General features: G+C 43.8%; 1 protein-coding gene across 13 annotated transcripts in view; it reads left to right on the top strand.

Moving 5' to 3' along the window:
- The window catches only part of AKAP13 (A-kinase anchoring protein 13), a 222,469-nt gene that overhangs the window by 100,310 nt on the left and 99,457 nt on the right, over positions 1-22,702 (top strand). For all 13 annotated transcript variants that reach the window (XM_080396174.1, XM_080396186.1, XM_080396175.1 and 10 more), the window contains 3 exons: positions 2,571-2,754; positions 14,381-14,570; positions 17,840-20,756. In XM_080396174.1, coding sequence (XP_080252300.1) covers positions 2,571-2,754; positions 14,381-14,570; positions 17,840-20,756 — 3,291 coding nt within the window. The remainder of the gene's footprint in view (positions 1-2,570; positions 2,755-14,380; positions 14,571-17,839; positions 20,757-22,702) is intronic.

The raw sequence follows: 22,702 nt of genomic DNA, 5'->3' as shown, positions 1-22,702 counted from the left end.
GAGCCTTCCAAATGGGCCTGGATAGTGATCTTGTATGCTTAATATGCTCCAGATGGCAACATGCCATGTCTTCTTGTACAAATCTATGCACGTCGTCGTTGCTCAAAAGCATTGGGGCAGGGCCACATTTAGTTCAGTAGCATTTGTAGACACATCCATTCACATGCTGGAACTACTGTGTCCATTAATTTGCTGATACAGTAGATTGTTTTAAATGAATGGGAAAAAGGTGAGATTTTCTGAAGTTACAGTCATATGAGCAGATTACATCAGACGGGCATTTGGGACAAGTGGGAGGGGGCATTTCACGTATGGACGTGTGAAACAGAGATGGACGCCCAGTTGGATCAGGGACAGGATGAGTATTTGCTTGCATCTTGCAGAACTTGCAATTGGTATGTGTGTTTATTGGTGAACCGTGAGTTGGTGAGCAGAAGATGCTTCTACCTCACTGTAAGACTTCTCAGCTGAAGGAGGAGGAAACAATTTGGTCTAGGGAACCATGCTTATGCTTTGCAGGTCTGTGCTGCTCAGTTTTGATGTAAGGCTGTCTGTTTTAGTTAGGAAGATGATTTTCCCTTTCAATAAAGCAGCTAGAACAGGAGATCCCATGCTAGAACAGATGTGGTCAGACCAGTGCAACACATTCCTTGTTCGGGCAGCAGTCATTTGCTCTGACAGAAGTGCTTCTGTGCTTTGTACCTCTCAGTAAGAGGAAGAGTGGCACCACTTTAATTATGCCAGCTGACTCCACCAGTGTACAGGTAATGTAGGAGCTTTGTATAAGTACAAGTTCTTGGGTGAGTGAAACCTTGGGCATCTGCTTTCACTCTGGGTAAGTCCTACCTGTATCCACACTTCCTCATTTTGCAACATCATCAGTAGCCTTTCCTTTATGTCTGGCTATTCAGTGTGTTATTTTTCATTTTTCTTTAAATCCAAGGCTGACAACAATTGATTAACTACCTCGTTGTGTTATTTCTAAATTGTAACACGCTATAGCATTTAATACCAAAACCCTTGTCATTACTCTCCCACAGGCTGAACATTTGTCTCTGAGGGAGCTCAGCTATTCCTTTTTTCTCTGATCAGCTGGAACCTCCATTCAGACATGCTCATGTATTCAGGACAGCATGGTTTTGCTTTACGGTAATCAGGAGGAGGTTAGGGGGGAAGGATTGGTTTGTAGCCCAGAGACCTAATTTGGAGTCATTCAGAAGAGAGACGGTGCCAGAAAGTTTTTGGTTCTTGAATACAGATTAATTCTTCAGGAATTGATCCAAAAAGTTGGGGAAAATTGTGTCAGGCAGGGCAGAACTGCCCGTTTTTGCTTTGTTTTTAGCTGGAAGTCTAAATGATGTCCCTTAAGAAAGCAAGTAAGCAAGAAAAACAACAGCACTCTAAAAAAGTGAATTCTCTTGGGGCATGCTTCTTGAGGAAAAAATACTTAATTAAATCCTAAAGTCATTATGCCTTTTTAAACCTGCTCTGTAGGTTTGGCTGGCAACCAAATTCATAGCACAATAAATCATTGGTATGATATTAAAGGTATTATACCAAGTGTGCTCATTGGCATGGTTTACCGAGACCCAGTTGGTGCTGCTTTGTTGTTGTTGCTGCCAGTCAATACTGAAATCCTTTGTTAATTAACAGAACAAATTTTTATATCTTGCAGTTTTTTTAACCCAAATGCTTTTGTCCTTCATAGAGAAGTAACAGGCTTTGATCTGCAAATAGCTGTATTTCAGCAGTGCATCTGGAGCTCATTTCTGGTTGAAGCTTTTCAGAGCATCGTTCTAGGGCTGCAGCTTTTAGAGTAGGGGAATATTTTCCTAAGATGAAAGCTTAGGCTCAAGAGTGACTTTTATCAAATTAGAAGGTCACGATTATTAAACATAAAAAGCAGCAGTGGAGATTGCTAGTTTATAAATGCTGCTACTCAAAATGATAGAGTATAGCTACTGTATAAAGCTGAAAAAAAGCTGGTCTGAGGCATAATCAAGCCAGGAAAGCAAAATGCTCACTTTTTTTTTTTTTTTTGTCTACACGAGAGGTTTAACTGTTCTCTTTTATAACTGCTTTAGATTTGTGCTTCAAATCTAATTGATTTTTTTCATGCCTTGAGGTCAATTCAGCGTCCCATTAAATAACAGAGCTTGTCTGTTCCTAAAACCTGGTCCTGGTTGTGTGAGGAGAAGGCTTGGACGTCTAGAAAAACCCACCTGACCATGCCAGGTTCTGTTTGGAAGTAGTGAAACTTGGTGGTTGCTGTGGCTGTTTATGAAACGGTGGGGTTTTTTAACATTGACTTCTGTGGTCAGTCTCACCCCGACAGGTCCTGAGCACTTCCAGTCCCACTGTAGCATGTCCCTCACTTTAAAATACTGGTCGCTCCTGGATATTGGCAGCCAGTGTGTTTTTCCAGGTGCTGCAGGTTCCTTGGAGCTGACAGCCTAAAAGCCATGCCAGCCGTTGTGTGTGGTGTGGCTGGGAGGTGGGGAGATGGCATTCACCTAACCCACAGCCTACAAATTTCCATTTCTTTCTTTTATGTTCTTCTTTCTTCCCAGAGAACATCCCTCGGGAAACACTGATGCATTTTGCGGTGAGGCTGGGTCTGCTGCGGCTGACGTGGTTTCTGCTCCAGCAGCCGGGTGGAAGAGGAGCTCTCAGCATCCACAACAACGAGGGGGCAACACCTGTGAGCTTGGCCTTGGAGAGGGGCTACCAGAAGCTGCACCAGCTTTTGACAGAGTAAGGATAATTTGATGGTTCCTCTGCTAGTTTTCTATTCTGTATCATGCTAGCCTTTGCTGTACAGTATCAGTGAATAGCGTCCAAGAGCTGTTACTCTATCCTTAAAGGCAATTTTTATATAATTTTGCATTTACCTTTGTTGCTAGCAACAATGGGGACAGATCCTTAGGGTTTAGGGGCAATGCAATAATGTTGTTACATTCTCCTGTTCTGTTACACAGTGTTCTACTTCCAGCTGTCTCTAAAAGCCCAAAGTGAGTCACTGTAATATTGACTAATTAAGACAAACCTTATGCAAAAACAAGCACAGCTGCCCAAAAGAGGGGAGCTAGTGGGCTTCGTGGTGGTAGTTGTCTGTTGTATTCTTACTTTATAGATTTGGAATTTTTTAGTTAAATGAAATAATGGTTCATTTTAAGGCAGCATCTTGTAGAGAATAGGTATCTTAACAGTATAGGTAAAAAAATTAGGTAAGAATTAATGCAAGTATTTAACAGGAGAAAACAGTTCTATTTTGAGTGGTATTGAGAAGCAGCCAGATCTTACAAACTTGTAACAAGTAACCAGTGGCGTGAGCATTTACTGCAGTGTTTTACAAGGAATCCTTCAGAAGTTGGCAAGTTATTTTTGAATAGCAAATGTTTGGAGATCTAGCTTTAAAAGCTGAGGCTAATAAAGACAAAAAGCTTAAACAAGTCCCAAGAGGGATATTTGTAAAGGAGAAAAGATTTAGTTTGCATGTGTGTTATTCTGATGCCTGGTTCTCTTAAGCTTTGTTATTAACTTTATTTTTCTGAATTGAATTGTCAGATACTTGGGGTTTATGTTAAATGACCTAATGTCTTGTTTAGGAGTCTGCTGTGTCATCCACATTATCACGCAACATTTCTCAGTTACAAATTGTAAATTATTCTGCTTTCTATAGCTGTTGGGTGGAGTGTTAGAAGGCAAAAAACATGATCAGTGTTGCTGGAGTGATTGCATTTAATTTTCATCTTTAAATTCAGCCAACCACATTCAAAGTGAGGGTGAAGGAGAAGGTGCAGGGTGGGACAGGAGCTATATTCTAACCTTTTCTTCTGTCACCCTTGGCTGGGATTAATGCAGAGATGATGAGTGTTACTTGTTTCTCCATTGAGTTCAACAGTCATACTGTGAAAACACAACTCTCTCGCAGGCTATCTTGTAAAACTGGAATGTGCAAATTCATCCTATAACTGCAGCAGAGTTCTTCAAGGTGAAACTAACCATGTTAAGCTTCTTGATGGTATGTAAAGTCTCTTAAGTTGGCCAAAACTTTATTATAGAAAGCTTAAGTTGGCCAAAATTTGATTATAGAGCTCGCAGCAAATACTGCAACCTGGATATGAGTAGAGCTGGTAATTTAAAAAGAAATGGAAAGTAAACAAAACTATTACAACAGATATTCATGTATTTGGTGGAGCATTTCACAACCTGTTCCAATTCTGGAATAGCAGTTCTTGATCAGGGGAAAGAAAAAAGAAGAGTACTTGTATTACGTGGCATTGCTCTGTGCCTTTCCCTTTAACGGATGCTGCTGGTGTAAGCTAATGGATTTCTCTGATGACCTTTACAGTTCATCTTTTGAAAATAAGACACTAGCAACTTCAGTCTCGTTACCATCAAGTTCCCAGCTCCTTTTCTTCCTAGTACATCCTTAAACGTTTCATTACGGTTAGTTTTCCTCTTGGACTGCTGGGTGGAAATATAATGTATAAACATCTGACAGCTGTACCACGTATCCTGTGACTCTGAAAACCCTGCTATCTCCATGAAGCCCTGCAAACAGAAATCTGTGGATGCTGGAAGTCGTGGACCTCTTTCTCAATGGGTGGGATGATGGTGAAGCACCATGCTAGAAGCTTGGGGCTGGCTGGAGCAGTGGCAGCACCATGTGACACAGGGACTGCCATGGCCCTTCCACATGGGAGAGTGGCGGCTGCAAAACAGGCACATCCTGATTTCCCAGCAGAGATTTTAATTGTGCTTAGCTTTTTCTGCAATGAGATGGCTTGAAAAACACTATTGAGAGAAGAAATACTGAGTTTCAAAATACAGAAAATCAGACAACTTCCATGAAGAAAGTATATGTCATTTATGTGCTGTCAAAACACAATGGATGCTATACAACCTCTTTTCTGCACTCTGCTTATGCACACACTGTATAATCCATGCACGCAAATTTGGCACGCAACTTGTACCACTCAGCAAAATACGGAGCAGCAACGCATGTTAGTGAAAGCCCATACAAAGGAGTCATTATTTTTACAAGTAATTAAACTGCACTTTACCAAATAAATGAATGCAGCATGTTTTGTGATGTGTTATCCTTGGGGGGATTTTATTGTTCACTTGCTTGCTAATTTGCAGGATGCTGCATTTTACAATGATTCTCCCAGCCGGCATTGGAAAGAGATGAAATTTTGGTATAATTAGGATACAATCATTAAAAAGCAGACACAAAACCTTCTCCATTGTTGCAGTTTTGCTAGGATTTGGCTTCAAAGCAGCTTGATTCAGCTGCAGGGTAAATATTTTTCTCAAAAACTAATTACACTAGTGACATTTTGAGTTTCTGCTTATCAGATGAGCTTTCCCTTTTCAGCTGTTGCAGTTCTTCATGTAAAAAAAATGAAAGACACTTCCTATTTAAATTTTGCAGCCCTTGAAGTATTCCTTTCTGTAGTCTCAAGCTTGTTTGCTGGCTCTTTGCATCCTCTGGCAGTAAAAGTGTGTGTGCTATAGCTTTCCAGACTAAACTGAGGAGCTGCAATAGAGCGCACGTAGGTTGCTGAAGATGGAGAGCAGGATGCCGGTAGCAGTGTTTGTTCATTGGTTGTGTGTCATTCCTGAGGGTGCTTGTTTTATCTTCAATATTAAAACTGCACAGTAAACATAGTTTTGTGGTGCAAATGGAATAGGATAGTGCATAAGGGCAGGAGGTTTTTAGGGGAGGAAAAAAAATAGATGTTCTCTAGGAACATTCTTGTTTGCTTGCTAGCAGCTTGGTTAACAGTTTGATGGGTTTTTTAAAATACAAATTTAAAATACAGTTTCAATAAATCATCTTCACTTGCATGAAAAAGCCTTGGAAACTAGGCAGGTTGCATAGCCCTCTCTGAGTTTCAGCAATTTCTGAGTCTGGTAGGAGTGAATTCCAAAGCAAAGGGTCCTCCGTTGAAGCCTGTTACTTCCCTGTATTTAAAGCGGGCTGTGCTGGCTGCAGGGCGTTGGCAGAGCTGGGCTGCTCTGCTCCTTAGAGAAGGGCTGGCTCTGAAGAGGCAGCAGTTTATTAAACAGGCGGGTAGTACGCTCCGTGTGAGTAACTTGGCCTCTGCAAAAGGACAGCTGCAGTTTGCAGTAGTTGATGTTTTCAGATGCAGTTCGGTGTAGTAATATAATCTGCCTGCCAGCTCCATGTTCTTCGGTGCTCTGTAAGTCAGGCAAGGAAAATGGCTCCAAGAAATAGCGAGCGTGCAGAATTTCAGAGAAGCTGAAAGTGCTGTCTTGTAAAACACAAACACTGATTTTATTTCTGCAGAACAAAGTTCTGCGTAGTGACCCCAAAGTATTGGGGTTTTTTTGTTTGTGAAGCCAAATGCTTGTAGTTCCTTCACAGCTGAGAGCGATTTATGTCCGCTGAAAAAGGGGAATAAGAGAAAAGTAAAGCCTAGAAAAAGCTCTTGCATTTTTCTCATCCCTGCAAAGAACAATTTCAGACTTGTAATAGTCCCTGAGTTTTTTCTACTGTAATACTAGTTTTGCTTTTGCTGGTTTCTCTGCTTGCTTATTGCTATAAAGCGCTTCAGCACAGCTCTGGGATTGCTCTTCCTTCAGATCTCCTGGTAACAACCAGGTGGCTCAGTATGTGAAACTGTAAGTCAGTACAAGTCTGTATGTCCAAAATTAAACTGATGTAATTAACACACATGAGAAATAACTCACTGGTAACAGAGGGGTGTTATGAACATTTTGCAGTCCATGATTATCACTTGCTGTTGTTCAGATTTTATGTAATTTTTGAAGTCTGTGCTGTAATCTCTGTGGTGCCTCTCAAATGAGGAAGCTTTTTCAGTAACTTTACTTTTATAATCAAATACACTTCTCTGCATTTCTGAGCCACAGCTGCAAGAGGATTTGGCTGATACCTCATTCCTTTGCACCCTAGTTTAGTAAGTCCTTTAAGCATGTGTTTAATTTCAGAAACGTCCAGTTCATATTCAGCAGAGAGTTTAAGAGTGGCCTTAAATCTAAGCATTTCTTACAGTGCCCTGCCGTATCAGGATGATAAGCAAAGATGGACATTTTTCACAGATTTTCGGTGTTAGGTTGTTCCACTAAATTAATTCTTTATGTAGGCAAAGAGCCATCTGTGGTACAGATTGCTTTCCAAAATCACTCATTTTCCAGGGCTGAAAACATTGCCGACTGCTATGACTTCAGTGCCAGATCATGGCAGCTGTATGTAAACAAGGTGCTTATACCCCCGAGAATGTTTAGGCTGAATCCCCCTTTCCTGGGTGCACCTTTGCCATTACTACAAGCTGAAACTATGTGTGCAAGGCTCTGAGTTTCCCCTTGGTTACTTAAATTCTCCCAAGATTTATTGGGAGCAGGAGGAGGACACAGCTGGGGACAGAAGGTTGCCACCACGCTGACCGGCGATGCTATGTATATTTTATTTCTGGCTAAGCAGAATCAGCAGTTGAAGAGTTTATTGAAGTAATGCTGGTGTTTCTCCCTCTGTTCTTCCACCCCAAAACAAGCAACAACCCTTTTTGATTGCTGTTCAGGATGCCAGGCAATAGGTTTAAGTTATGGCTTGCAGTGGTCTGGCAGAAGAGACCAGTTGACTTGGTCTCTGTAAGTGCTGGCACAAGATTAACGTTGCAGGAGGGTTTCAGAACATTAGAAGGGCAGTGAAGAGGACCTGATGAGACGCATGTGTTCAGAGGATGCTGTTTAGCTACAAAAGCATGGGAGAAGCAGTGATCCAACAGGGGCTGGTTTTGTGGCCGTGTATTGCTGAACTTTAAGGTTGTCCTTTGAAACACTGTTGTTTAATTGATTGATCATTGCAATTAGAAGGATGCTGAGGTGCTGTGGGTTTCTTCTGGCCACAGCAGAGGAGCAGTCTGGGAGCGGGGGACAGGGGAACCAGGTGTAAACCAAAAGTTTGTGTTTCTCTCTTTCAACCTGCTCACCCACTCCATGCTCCAGCTTTTGCTGACTTCCTAGTGTGTTTCCACATCCCTACGAAGACTTGTATTTTCAATTGTTGGCTGCCTCCTCTCCTTTCTTTTATATGTTATCTACCTCTAAATACAGAACAGAGAGAAGTGTTTTTTTCTGTACAGTAGAAACAACTTTTTACTGTCTCTGCTAGAAACAACTTTTTACTGTCTCTGCTATCCCGCTTGGCAATTGGAGGTCCTAGGAGAACGATGCTCATGTAAACAGGCCTGTGATGAGAAAGAAGAGATTTAGAAGGGATTTGAGAAGATTTACTAAGACATGAGAAGAAGATCATTCCTCCTCCTAGCAATCCTGATCCGGAGGTGATCCCAAAAATTACAGGGGCCGTAAGCCCTGAACAGCCTTGTGTGGTTGATAAGTGGTTATGATAGACCAGTTCTGTTTCAGGATAAATTTAGAAATTGCAGAAAAGTGATTTCCCAGAACTGCCTGGTTTTTGGCCTCAGGCATGGGTTAGCTGGATATTCAGTTAGGATACTCGTATTTAGCCTCTGGAGCAGATTTGCTAGAAGTAGTGATGTTCATGGTGGGGATTGAAGTTTGAACAGGTTATTTTAGAAGAAGACTTTGTAAACTGCTGTGTCAGAGGCAGCCAAAGCAATGGCTTAATCTTCGGGTTGTGTTACAGAGTCTGTGGTCACGCTAGCTTGCAGCACACAGAGATGTTCTGCAGAGACAAGTCTTCTTTCCATATCACTCCTCCTGATCTGAGATGCTGTTTTTAGCTGTAAAGAAAACACTGCTTGATGAAGTAGTCTCCATGACTGTGCTTTTGTGTTTAAAACGCAACAGATGGCATCTGGTTTCACTCTTGAGTGCATTTCATAGATTTACCTTAAATTTCTTTCGTTTACTGATGAGACTCCAAGTTGACATTATGTTCTGTGTTAGACCTGCAGCTCCACATCCTGAGCAGGTTATCTTGTTAGACGGAACTATGAAAATAAAATAAACAGAAAAGTGCATTTAATAGCAGACAGTTATTCTTATGGAATGCACCCCATAATTTTGGGGAAATATAGTTGATGACAGTTGGTAGCTGTATTTTTATTTTCAGGTATACTTAACGTTGGAGACTAAGAAATGCTTGGGTTTAGGAGTGCACAGGCTTTGCGGTAGGAAATACTGGGCACGCTCCCTTAGGATACTGTTGAAGGACCAAGCTGGCTTTTCTCTCTTGTATGATTTCCTACTGTATAGTGTGTTGATCAGTGGACTGAGAAATTAGCATTGAATATTTTGAATCCAATTATTAAGTATTTGATCTGATATTGGAGGGTAGGTAATGCAATCCTGAATTCCAGTGTCCGAACCCACTGCATTTCATGTTTGTGTGAGGCACTGTAAGAAGTTAGTCATCATTTCTTCTTCAGGTGAACTTTTACTCTTTTCCTCAGCATCAAAACTATTCAAATTAGTGTGTAATCTATAAAACTTTCTTATATAAGAAACATTATGGGTTTTTTCCTACTTTTCTGGGGCATTTGGAATACTTGGAAACGCCTGAAGTATGAATGCCGAGTTTGTTAAATGTCTTTCAAATTTATGAATGGTCAATTTTTTTTAACCCATTCTAGCATGTACTAGTTGCACATGTTTTCTGAGTCTCATGTACATTGCATATTGATGGTTACAAAAATGAGGAGGAGCAAGAAAGTGTTTGTGTACACTAGCATTTTGTATTTCACTAAAGATTGTGGGTGCAAAGTTGATCATATGTATACAAAGCCTCTATTACCCAAACACTTTGGCAAATAGCATTGAAGTTCTATTTTTTCAGATTCCAAAGAGGTCTTGGGTTTAGATGCTGGTGACTGCATTAAGCACCGTGCTGGGTTTTCACAGGAGCATTTGCTGGCTTCATTTAAATTGCCCCTGCCATGGATGTGTTGTGCAGTTCCAGTATCCTGGCCCAGTAGACGCCATTCCTTGTTTATCCCAGGTCACAGTCTGTCCCATCTAGTATTTTCTGTGTAATGTTATAATAACAGTAATAAAAATAACATAAGGTTAAAAATCATTTTAGTTTAATTTGCCGTACAGATGAGAGCATCTAAATTGTAGCGTTTCCTGGCTTTTTCACTGTAGCCATAATGCTGAGGGGTTGGTTTAAGAAAAAAAAAAAGTTATTTTTCTTTTCTTCTTTTCTTTATCGCATGAATCTAGGAGCTGATGCTTTCAGAATAAACCCACAGCTGTTGTCAGACTCGCAGTAAGATCATAAGAGCTGGCAACACTACTGAGTTTGTTTTGCTTTAGCCAAAGTCCAGCTCAGAAATCTGGAGGGGATATCCCCAGGAAATAACACCTTGAGTTCCCACACTGCATTCCTTGCCCGTTTGTAAAACTGTGGGATAAATCTTCCTAACACGAGATTTTGCTTAACCTGCTAAGGCGTTTTGTTCGTCTTCTGATCTCTTCTGCCCTCCTCTTCCTCTCCCCTCCGTTTAAAACCTGTTATCTCTGTACCGGAAAACACGCCTACTGGCACCACCGAATTTCAGACCCTTGTTACCCAGCACAATTTCTGCAGCTTTTGAATGTGGGCAGAGCTTTCGCTTGTGTGTTACTTTTTTTTTTTTTTTTTTTTTTTTTTTCCTCTCTCACTTATCTTCCCTCTTCTTAAAAATATCTCTCCGGTATCTGCAGGAAGCCGGGAGCTGCTCTGTGTTGGTGCAGGCTTTCCTCTCCCTCTTTCCGCCGCTCCCTGGCCCTGGGCCATCCTATCTGTTCTCCTGCAAGATGCAAAGAGATTCAGCACAGGAGTACAGTATGACTCCTCCTTTGCCACAGACAAGTCTACTTGGGTGATGCTGGGAGGTTTAAAAAACATTATCTGTCATCTTTTGTTATGTGGCAAATGGGCAGGAGGTGATGCTGTGGTTTGAGCAATCTAATCAGCTCCCAGATTGAGTAGGGCATGGGCTTGAAAGTATTTTGTAGGCTTGTTTGCTTCTCCTCTCACCTGGTTTGGGGTTGGCATCCTTCTTTGAGCCACCTTTCCACAGGTGAAGGGCTACCTGGTAAGTCTGTCCTTTCTTGAAGCCATCAATTCCCCTTCTGGGTTTACCTCCATGGGACAGAAGACTGCAGCAGAAGCAGCAGGGACCAAAGCTGGAGAGCTTCTTCCAGGATTTTTCAGTGCAACATGGCATAGTTGTGTGCAGGGTGGAGCTAGTAAACACTGTGAATCTTACCCATCAGTCCCTGCTTTTTTTTGAACCAAGCAAGATACTTCTGCAAAAGTTGGGCTTGGAGATGGTGCTGATGAAATTTTCAGTTCACTGGTATCATTTACATGGGAAGCTGTTGAAAAGGGAGGCTGAGAAAGAATTGACCCAGGACGGTTAAACCTCATAAGATGACAGATTTCCCTTGTTGCTGGCAGACTGCAGCAAACTGAATTTTTGTGTTGAACGGAAGCAGATTTTCTGACTTATCAAATGCTGGAGTTCCTATGTATATTTTTGTTAATAAGTCTTCAGTATGTTACTTGCATATCTGTGTTTATCTCCTAGTAGACCAGCTTGGCTGTGTACTTATATACAACCACTACAGAAATTCGTAATCTGTACAAAATAAGCATCTTTCACGACCAGGGCAAAATGCATGACTGCAAAGTGCTTTCTCCTGCAAGAAAGTGTGTTTTTAATATCTCTCAGTAAAACCCAGGGCTTGCAGTGAGACATGCAGGAAAGACACAAATGGTTAAGCTCAGTCTACAAAGACGAAAAGCAGGAGTGTTGTCTTGTATGATCTACGTGGCCTTGGAAGTGATTGCATGAACAACAGAAATGGTGCTGTGCAAACAAGGTAACACTTTGCAAATACCCATTTGTCCTCTCTGCTGCGGACCATCAGTGCCAGGATGCAGCAGTGTATGAAAGGGATGATTTGAAGGAGTCAATAGATTGAGCCATCCATGACCCTACTGCTTAATTTTGTGCAACGTAGGTGACTGCTACTAAAAATGAGAGCTTGGAGTTGTTTGTAGTTGACTGGGTGTAAGAAAGATCTTGGGTTTTCGTAAGGTTTAAAGCCCTTTATAAAGTGTAACACAGATCGGCAGCCTGAATATGAAAAGACATTTCTGTCTTTGTAAGTAGAAGTGATTATTTGATCTGTCTAGGCCGTGTGAAAGTGGCAGACTGCAGGAGGGGTAGGCGCACTCACAGTGTTGCAGAGGACTCTGCCTGGCATCTCGCTCCAGATTTTGAGGCTTTTGAAGTCGCTGAGGGTCCTTTAAGGCTCAGGTCATGCAGGCTGCTTTGTGGGTGCTGATTTCAAGATGCCTGTAAGTGTCCTTGAAGCTGATGAGAAAACGCAGCAGACTCGTCACGCTTTGTTCCTGACAGTTTGGCTGATGTTTTCCCCATGAGTGGGTGAATATGGGTTTTGTACTGACTGCCTCGTTGTACTCTGAGAGTGGCCATCAGTGCGGTGGTTTCTCATATATGACAGCTGAAAAGAAAAATACTCCAGACAGAAATGTCTGTGTTTCATTGATAAAGGAAGTTAATTTCTGTACTCACTTGTAATGGCTCACTGACTTCAGTGCCTCCATGGAGTTATGCTAATCACCACCAAAAACCAGACACTTCCTTCTGTTTCTCTATGGAAATACTGATTCTGTTTAAATCAAGAGTAATTCTGCTGAAGGTCAATTGAGTTAAATGGTGGTGAAGTGGAAGTCATAGGTTTGCTTTGTCTGAATTTCCTTGCAATTTAACTGAAAGTGAGTCATAGAAGGGGGCAGGTGGTTGTGCCAGGGCAGAGAAGAGCAGGGACAGCCACTGCCACCACCATCATCTATCTGCACAGGTTTCTCTGCTGTATAGTGAACCGTCTGACTGTTTCCCCACCCTACTCTGCCCATTCCTGTTGCTGGTCATGGTATGATTTGCTCATTATGACTTTGCTTTCTAAATTGCGTGGCTCCCAGAGAGGTAGCCCTGTGGTTTGCTAGGCGGGTACTTGCCTATTAGAAAGGTTTACTACTTTTAAAGAAAGAAACCAGTCAGCAAAGGTGCTGAAATCTATGTGTAATTTTACCTGATTGATGATATACGTTTGCTCTATATGTACCTTCTTGAATTCTGAATTATTTGCATACAGCCACAGCTCTGACCCTTCTAGGGAAATCTGTAGCTGTGCTGCAAATGGAGATCTGGAGATGCCTGTTGTGACAGGGGCTGGTCTTCACAACGGGGAGGGGACATCACAGAATCATAGAATAGTTTGGGTTTGAAGATACCTGTAAAGGTCATCTAGTTCAACCCCCAGCCCAGCTCTCAGCTGGGGCTGGATCATGGTAGATGGCACCCTGGTGAAATTTCCATTTCTCATACCCCTGAGCAGGTCAGCGTAAGTTCCCATTCTCGTAACATTCCTGTGTGCCTCTGCGTCTCTCCTGGGGCTCTGTCCTGGGAAGATTAAAACAGATTTTGGGTTTCCTGAATCTGTTATGATTCAGAATATAATCTATAAACCTGAAGCTTTAGGTGAAGACCTCAAGAGAAATGTTTCCTCATCCCCATAAAAGGTGCAGTATAGCCACTGTGCAGCTCAGTGAGACCTGAAGAATTACTGCTTTGAGTCACAGGTTTGTGCAAAATCAGGGTTTGACATTCAAAAAGAGATGACTGAATAAAAATTTCTATTGAATGCATGTAACTGACGAGTTACTTTTTCGTTCTGATCTACAACATCTTTTTTTCCTTTCTTTCCTTTTGATTGGTAAAAGGAAAATCTGTGATAGTGCTGCAGAAGGACAGCTGTCTCACAATATTGAGAACATCTCGCACAGAAGCAGTTTCACAGATCAAGCTAAAATTCCTTACAGGAGTAAAAAAATTGCTATGATATGATGGCTGTTGGATGTTTGTGAAGCAGTGTGCTGGTTTCGGTGTGGAAATTGTGCTGTCTGTACCATGATAATCCTTGTACCTTCTAACCTGTCCCTCTGCAATTCTGTCTTTCAGTTGTCTGTTCTGCTACAGCTGCTTTGGTGATCTTCACCTGCAATGAATTTGTTTTAAAAAGCATTGTGGTGCCCTTTGCTGCTAGTCTCTCATAGTCTGGGGGGGGAAAAACCAAACAAACAGGTGTCTCTGCCTGAGAAGGACCTTGTGAAAATAAAGCTTGTGGCTGGCATTAACTCAAAGTCACATTAATTTTCAAGACTGAGAAGTGTGCGTGTGTATTTGTCTGTCTGGCCTTGGAGCCGGTGCTCTGTTTTGCTCGGTCCGTTGATTAGATGACTGTCCAGAGTGAAGAACAGCGTGCATGTCCTGCAGTGCAGCATCCTTCCTCGTCTGCAGGTTAACCCGTGCTTGTTCTATTGCAGAGAGGAAGCCAGGGAACCGGACTCTTGGGGCACCTTGTCTCACACTGTGCACTCGGGAGACTACAGTGTGAAGCATCACCGTGGGCTCGATGTTTACATGCTGACGGCCGAAGCCAGGGAAGGGGTAGCGGCCAGCTGGGAGAGTGACATACGGCACCTTCAGCGGCACATACAGAGCCACCAGCACATGGTAAGGAAAATGCTGATGTGATGAAAGAGAGGGCATATTTACCTAGATGTTTTCTCTGGATGTCATTATCAAACATACAGGTGATCACCTGCCTATTTTTTTCTCTTCTGAGCATGGGGAGATCTGATCAAGCTGTATTAGGCAGCAACTTTTCTCTCTTGGAAGAGGAGCAGGCTCAGAGCTGTGCAACTCAGGCTCTGCTTGGCCTCATGAGCTTTCTCTGCTCCCAGCTGCTGCTCTCTCCATTAGGTTGGGACCCACTTGGATGGGCAATGAAACCTCTCTGGAGGTGTGCTGTCCCTCCGGTCTGCCTGGCAGCCATCAGGCAGCATGAGGCAGGCTCTGAGTGAGGTTGGGTTTGCAGGGGATGAGCATGGTGGGTGCGTCTGTTCAGATGGGAAGTTCAGGGTCAAAGAGGAGACTAAGGGAAAAGTCTCTGGGGGCAGGTGATGGAGAAAACAGCTGTTTCCTTAGCACATTGGTGTAGGACTTGGAGGACAAGCCTGCCCTGGCTGCACGGGCTGTGTCCCCATAGTGGGTTCCCTCACTGCATTCCTCTCAGACCCTACAGCAGTCAGACTGCAGGAGCCATGGGGCTTTGGAAGGGCTTCCTCTCCCTGCCTTAGAATCAATGATACAGGGTCTCAGCTGGGATTGGAAGGTGAAACAGCAGGACACTTTCATTCCACTTAGAAACACCCATGCATCTTGCACAGCTGGTGTCACTTGTGGGTGTTCCTTTATCAGGTCATACATTCCCCATTACAGAGGTTTATGATCTAAATAACAGGATATTTTTGTTCCTTTAAGAAAGGGCAGAGTTATTGACTGCAGACAGCAGGGGGGACATTCAGAGGTATGGGCCACTGTGAGCCATTTTCACCCTTCCCTGGGTGTCTGAGATGTTAATTACTCCTGAACTCAGCAGGAACTGGTGGCATGAGTGGCAAACCCAAGCTAACTATGAAAATCACTTCCCTTTTCCGTCAAAAGACACCAAAGTATGGCCAGCATATCCAGTTTGCTGCTTTTTTGCTCATGCAACTGCCAGATGGGTACATTTTGCCTAACAATGAAATCAGAAAAAAAAACTTTTTCTTTCCAGCACTATTCCACTTTGCATCTAATCTGATTTGAGTTTGGAAAGCAGCCCTGTAATTATTTCATTTAGGTTCATTTCGGGTCAGTTAAAAGCCAGTTGGCTTCCTTTTGGAGACGGCTCTGTTTTTCAGGGTATCAGCAGAGTGACTTCACCGCAAAGATGCTGGGGCTGCCTCAGCCCCTCCTTTTGAAAAAACTCGCTTGTTCCCAAGCAAGTGTGGCTGCTGTCTGTGTCTGTCCATCCTGTCTGGGAGCAGCAGCGTGGACTCTCTGCTCTGCTGTGGGCTTATAGCCACCAGGTGGCTGGAACACTGTTTCATCCTGTTTGTTTGCTCTTGCAAAAAATAGCTGCCACCTGCATGTACCACTGCATGCAAAGCCATGTGTCTCATACCTGGTGCTATGTGATGCATGGAGGTGCCATGCTGCCTGCCTCCAATTGTAACTTGTCTGGGGATGCTTCAAAAACGGGGAGCTCTTACATAGGTTACAACATGTGTGGGAGCTGGCTAGCAGGACTATTTCAAACAGGAGATTCATGGCAAACACCAGAAGTACCTTTAGTTGTGTGTGATTCAGTGGCAGTGCTCATCATTTGCACACTTCAGTATGTGGGAAGATGAGTAAATGTGAGATTCTCAATGTAGCAGTGATGATTTTAAACACTATTTGTATATGCCATACCCAGAAATTCCCTTTGATACATCATCATATTGGCTGTTTTAATATTCAGAGGGAAAAGGGGGTGTTTAAGCTGACATTTTTGGTATGAAATTCTATTTCTTTGAGAGCTAGAGGCTTAAACAGAATCTGCAGGGACCTGTTCAGGTCAGGCTTCTAGTGTGCATATATATGTTTTGGAGTATGTTTACAAATAAATGCAAAAAAACCCAATTTGAAATAGTTCATTAGAGTTTTGCATTTGTGGAGTCACAGGCACTTGGTGAGAAGCCAGTGTGACCTCCAAAAGTTTACAGTGCAAATGCCCAGGCAAATCAAGGGAGCTCTGTAGGGTGTACATTAGTAGGATTGAGGTTGCTCGTTAATTTAACAAGTTACTTTTTCTAAGATGTGAACATTGATATGCTACAGAGAAGGGAATAAAAAAAGGTGGCATTGAAGCAGACAGTTCTTTTTAAGTAAAGGTTTGAGTGTATTAAACTATAAAAGCTTGGGGGATCCTAGACAAAGCAGATGCTCTGGAAGGAAAATGCAGATTAGACAGGAATTATATTATTGTGGAACAGTAGTGACATATTCATGTATTAATTTTAATAGCATGTCATAATTTTCAAATTTTTATTTCCATTTGGGAAATAAATTTCAGATATTTAGTTACGTATGCAATTCTCAGGAATAGATTAAATGTTTAGTTCGGTCCTAGGAGTAGGAGACAAGTGGTGGTGTTTGGACATGATCAGCCAGTTCCCACGTCTGAAGTAGCATTTTTGTCAATATAGGGAAAATTGAGCAATGCTGATGAAAAGTGGAGAGTGCCATCGGGCAGGGATCTAAAGTTGCTCTTGAGCAGCATTTATTCAAGCCCTTTGGGACCAGGCTTGGTATATATTTGCATTATTTGGTAGACTAAATTCTGCTGTTTACTGATCTTGAATTTAAGTGCACTCAAGAAATATGACTACAGCTGTTTGAAGAGCAATTACAAAGATTATAGTTCTTAGTGGTGACAGATGGTGTAACAAGGGGGGTAGAGGGACAAATTTCAACTTTGGGGTGTTCAGGCTGGCCATTAGGAAAAACTTCTTCATGGGAGGGTGGTGTGGCATGGCAACAGGCTGCCCAGCAAGGTGGTGGGTACACCTTCATTGGAGGTTTCAGGGACTTGGCAAGATAACGTCCTGGTTGACTTGATGCTGTGTTGGTGACAGTCCAACTTCATGCAGGAGGCTGGACTAGGTGACCTCCAGATACTCTTCTCAACCACAGTTTCTGTCATTCTAATAATTTCTGTATTACTGTGTAACAAAACCAACATGTAAAACACCCACTGTGGTATGTTTGTTACTCCGTCCCAGGCAACACTTGGTAGAGGTACAGAGTGAGCAGGAGTCACATGGGTTATGGAGATAGAGATCTTGTACATGGTGGAGGCAGTGTAAATATCTGACAGAGCAAAGTAAATTTTTTTTTTTTTTGTCTTGTTATAGAGTGCTAGGCAGAACACAGAGCCTGTACTGGGAGATTCTGGAGTCAGCTGTGCTAAAGGAGCAGAGCCAGATGGTCACCCGACCACTACCTCTCAGAGCCTAGAGGAAATGGCAAGAGAAGGAAGGCAGAAAAATCCATCTGATCTTGTTCAACTGGACATTGGGCAGCTCTCAGACCAAAACCACCAGGAGGAGAAATGCAACAGCAGGAGTTTGGGAGCTTTTAACAATGTACCAAATGACTTGCTGAGCCTGGGGGATGCAAAGAGCCCAGAGTGCTTCTGTGAAAGTAAAAATACCGTGATGTTGAGTAAAAAGGAAGAGGAGGGGCCAACCTCTGCTGAAGGCTCTGGGACTGTATCAGATGAGAAGGACTGCACAGTGAGCCTGTGTACAAGTGTAAACGGTGCCGTAAATCTTCCATCCTGTGGAAATACAAATGAGGAAGCTGGAATGACATCTGCTGGAGTTGTTCTGGATCAAGCTGGCTTGTGCACTGAAGATAGTCCCCATCAGGAAGCACAAGCTGCTGAGGAGTGTGCAGCTGACAGTGCTATTACTGTGGTTGAAACTGCAGGCGAAGCCCCAGCTTCCTTGAAGGGCGTGGATGTGGCTATGGGCCAAACTGAATGCAGGAACTGTACAGGGGCGGCTGAGAGGGCTGCGGGCCAGCAGCAGGTAGAGAATGGGATGGCTGAGGTCGGTGAAAGGAGGGCTGCAAACCTAGAAGAGCAATCACCAGCTAAGGAAGAGTCAGCCAGTGCTGCTCAGCCCTTACTTGGTGGTTTTAATGGCACTGAGCATGCAGATGGGGAGGATGCAAATGTGGGAGTGATACCGACATGTAACAGTACGAATGCAGATGGTGGCACTGGTGATGTCTCTATTGACCTTTGCAAGACTGGCAATAACAAGGAGACTGGAGCGGACTCATGCACTGATCGGGTAAACAATGGATTCTTGGAAAGCCAAGGCGATGCCCATGTCACAGCAAGGCAGGATGTCACTGTGAGCGCCGGGGCAGTGTTGCCAGCAGTCAGTGGGGTGACGGTTCCTGCATGTACAACAAAACCGGGTCCTGGTCTAGAAATCCATGGCAGAGGTAAGAGTGGGGAGCGAGAAGGGCAAGTGGAAGCAGGTTGCACAAGTGAGAAATACAGCCTGCCTTCACTGGAAGACAGTGTGGGAACTGATGGCCCTGATGCTAAACCTGAAAACGATGATGTTAGTGGATCTAATCAAAGCAATGCAGAACCCACGTGTTGCCAGGAGAGCAGTAAGATCACTGAACATGCGGCTGAAGCAATGGAGGGCAGCGAAGCCCACAAAGAGGAGCCAGTAGGAACTGATACCAGCAGCAGCGGAGATGGAGGAAGCGCAGATTCGGCAGATGGAGGTCAGGAAGTTGCTAGCTGTCGCCCTTCTGCTGATCAGACTGTCGTTACAGATGAAATGGGTGACAGCTTCAAACCGGACACTGCTCAGGAGAGCAAACATGAGCCTGCATTGCTCCTTTCAGAAGATGTGAGCACATGCCTGGCAGAAAAAGAGCCTGCACAAACTGAAGCAGAGATAGCAGCGGAAAGTGCTTTGGAGCAGGAGGGGTTGAGCAGTGAGGTGAAATCACTCGCTCCCCTACCTAGAGGAGAGGAACAGGCTGTGAGTCAGGAGGGAGATGCTGCAGTGGCACCTCCCGGGCAGCAGGCAGCCCTGCAAGGTAATGACGCTGGATTAGCTCCATGTGCCAAGGGCGCAGACTGTGCAGAGGATAATTTAATAGGCACACCCTCTGTAATTCATAATGAAGTATCTAAACAAAACCAGGAAGTGGTGGCGGCGGCAGCAGGCTCGGCAGAGCTCGCCTGGCAGCGCGGCGGGGAGCATGGCAGGGTAGCTGCCAGAGCCAGCTGGTCTGGGGACCACGTGGGGGATGAGGGCTCTCCAGGGCAGAGCCTCTCCCAGCAGGCTGAAGGAGGCAAAGCTGAGCCTGAGCGGGAGGTTTGTGCGAGTGGCGTGGAGCAGGTTTTTTCAGAGGAACTTCTTGCTGCTGTTGTGAAACCCTCTGTCTGCAGTCAGGGGGGCCCTGTGGCAGGTGGCAGTGGTGTGGATGCAGGGCTGAAAGGGACGGTTCGTGCTGAGGAAGCGTGCAAGACTGGGGTAGTGGGTGCAGAAGAAGGCGCCATGCACAGACCTGCATCAGCAGGAGAGTCACCGGGTACAGAGAGCTGCGCTTGTCCGGGTGTGGGGCTGAATCAAGAACACGATCCCAGTCAAACCCTACAGCGAATCTCCCCATGCAGCAGCACCTCTGATTTAAAGGGTGCCTCAGAAATGGGAGCCCTAAGTGATGTCAGTGAGGGTAAGGAAGTGTTAATGCCAGTGACAATAACCCCCATTGCAGTGTATCCAGAAGAGCAGGAGGATACGGAAAGTGTGCTTCCCCGGGCAGCACTTCAGCCCATTGCAGAAGAGCCCACGTGTGACAGCGACTCCAGCACCGACACCGTTTGTCTGGCTGGTGAGAGCAGTGCTGGTCCTGCTGCAAGAACATCTCAGGGGGAGGTCTTGGCTGAGCCTGATGGAAAGCGAAGCCGAGCTGTACCCGAATCACCCTTCTCGCCGTGTTCGTGCCATTTACATGCTGTTGAGTCACTGGAAAATGGGGGAGTAAAGAGTTTGGTTTCAGCAGATGATGGCTCCTCTCCGGATAAAGTTCCTAAAATGGTAAAAAGTTTTGATGCGGTGGTTTTTGCAGGAGAGACACCTTGTTCCCCTGAATTACCAGCCTCAGAAAAAGTGGGGCTTGAGCCCCAGGCTGCATTGGATGTGGGAGCCAGCCTTAATGGAGAAATGGATTTAAATTCCTCAACAAAGAAGAATGTGAGCCCAGCAGTGCAACAAGCTGAGCCTGTTACAGGTAGGAAAAATCAGTTGGTTTCCTACTTTTTCGTTTTTTCTTTGTAGGAGTACCTCTAGCATCTCATTAGCAAAGGAAGAGGAATAAGAGCAGGAGACCTGCTTTGCAGAGGAAGGGTGGGTTTTGGGGTGGGAGGGCTTCGTCTGAGAAAGAAGAGATCTGAAGTTACATATTAAAACTTTCAATTCAAATGCAAGTTGATTGGCTGGCACTGGAGGTAAGGACAGGACATTGTCTCCTATGAATTTGTGCAGAAGAATTTCTAGCACGTGAATTCTCCCTGGGGAAGGAATGAATGGGAGGGAGCTCTCTGGATTACTGTATCTTCCAAGTTAAATGCTTTTATGTGAGTATGAGCATTTATTTACTTAGTGCTATTTCTTTGCTTCTCCCTTTTATTTTTGCTAATGTGGAGTCAGAGCTCTCTTGCATTTTCTTTGCTTGTCTACTCAAAACAGCTGCCAGTGTCCTTCTGAACTGTGCAAAGCTACTTCCTAATTGGCGGTATTAGGTCATTTTAGAAAAGCTAGCAAGCCCGACCCCCACCGCCTTTTCCGGGCTGTAAAACTTTTTTGTCAGGCAGAGCAGCCAGTGGTGTTTTCCAGTGCATTTAAGAAGTACTGGAACTCAGACGATGAGTTTTGCTTGCTGCCATCGGCTGGGAAGTGGGACCGGCATTCCCGGCAGATGAGCGGTGATGGGGGAGAACAGTGGGACTTGGGGGACGGCGTAGACATCTGGTGCCCATGCGACAGCACTTAATAGAAAACGTCACCAGGTAACTGCAGAAAGGGAAATAAAGGGATAAATTGAATGAAACAGAAAAGGATTTGTTGCTTCAGCCTGGAATTAAACCATAGGTGAATTTGCTACTGAAGCATGGAGCTAATCTGATCTTTATATTCCACCTGTTCAGGCAGCTGTTAAATGGAAGCAGCTGAACTTTTTCAGTTGCCATTTTTTTCTTTGCTATGCAAAAAATGATATGGTGCCTCTTGCTTTCCCAGTAACAAACAAACAAACAAACCAATTAAAAAAACCCAACAACTGTCACAATATAAATCATGACGCTTTAGAGCTATAAAGCTATTTCACTGCTTTAATGCTGGGAGCTGTTTCTTCAGTCCAAATGCAGAATGGGGTGATGGCAGAGGATTTGTTCTGATATGTGGTTGCAGAATAACTGCGGGCAGGGGAAAGGATTGATTTGAAGGGGGGAGTCAGTGGTGGGTCTAAAAAATCCTTTATTTGTGGAGTTCAGGATGTTTAAAAGGTTTATGTGTCAGGAGATAATGAGTAAACATTAGTCAGGAGATCATTAGTAAGTAACTAGAAAGATTTAAAAGTGGATTAGAAAGCTGCTTTCAGAAAGAGCCTATTTTAGTGCTGTGGCAGATTTGACATTCAATAGGACAGGAGTGGCTGTAAGTCAATACCTGGCAGGGCTCCTTTTTTGGGGGAGCCTCCCGCTCTGCCAGCTTCGTCCATATAGTCCAGGTCTTTATCTCTGATTGGGTTCTTGGGGGCATGACGTTGTCTAGGCGAGGTTTTAAAAGGAGAAGGGACTAAACAGTCCAATAAAATAGTGTCTGAAGTAGGAAAGTAATATTAAGGCATCATTCTGTGTTAGGGTATGGAAAGGGTGGAGGGGAAGAAAGAAGGTGATCCTGTTACTGATTTAAAATGCGTAAGGATTTAGAGCCAAAAGATCTTGGAATACAACAGTCTGACCTCTCCATAGGAAGAACTGTTTATTTGCAAATGGGATGCTGCACAAAGCAAAATTTCAGCTGGAATATCTTCTCTTCTCTTCTCTTGAAGAACTTTAGGATTGCTCAGAGGCAAAATATTAGGGAAGCCCAAATAAAATACTAGCTTTAAGTGGAGACAAGTGATTGCTACAAATCCAAGCTCACTATTTGAAGTATTTCTGAGATTAATCTCCT

This window comes from Falco punctatus (genome assembly GCF_963210335.1).
Source record: "Falco punctatus genome assembly, chromosome: 7".
NCBI classification, from domain to species: domain Eukaryota; kingdom Metazoa; phylum Chordata; class Aves; order Falconiformes; family Falconidae; genus Falco; species Falco punctatus.
Note: the sequence above shows the minus strand (reverse complement) of the source record. Positions and strands in the feature narration are given on the sequence as shown.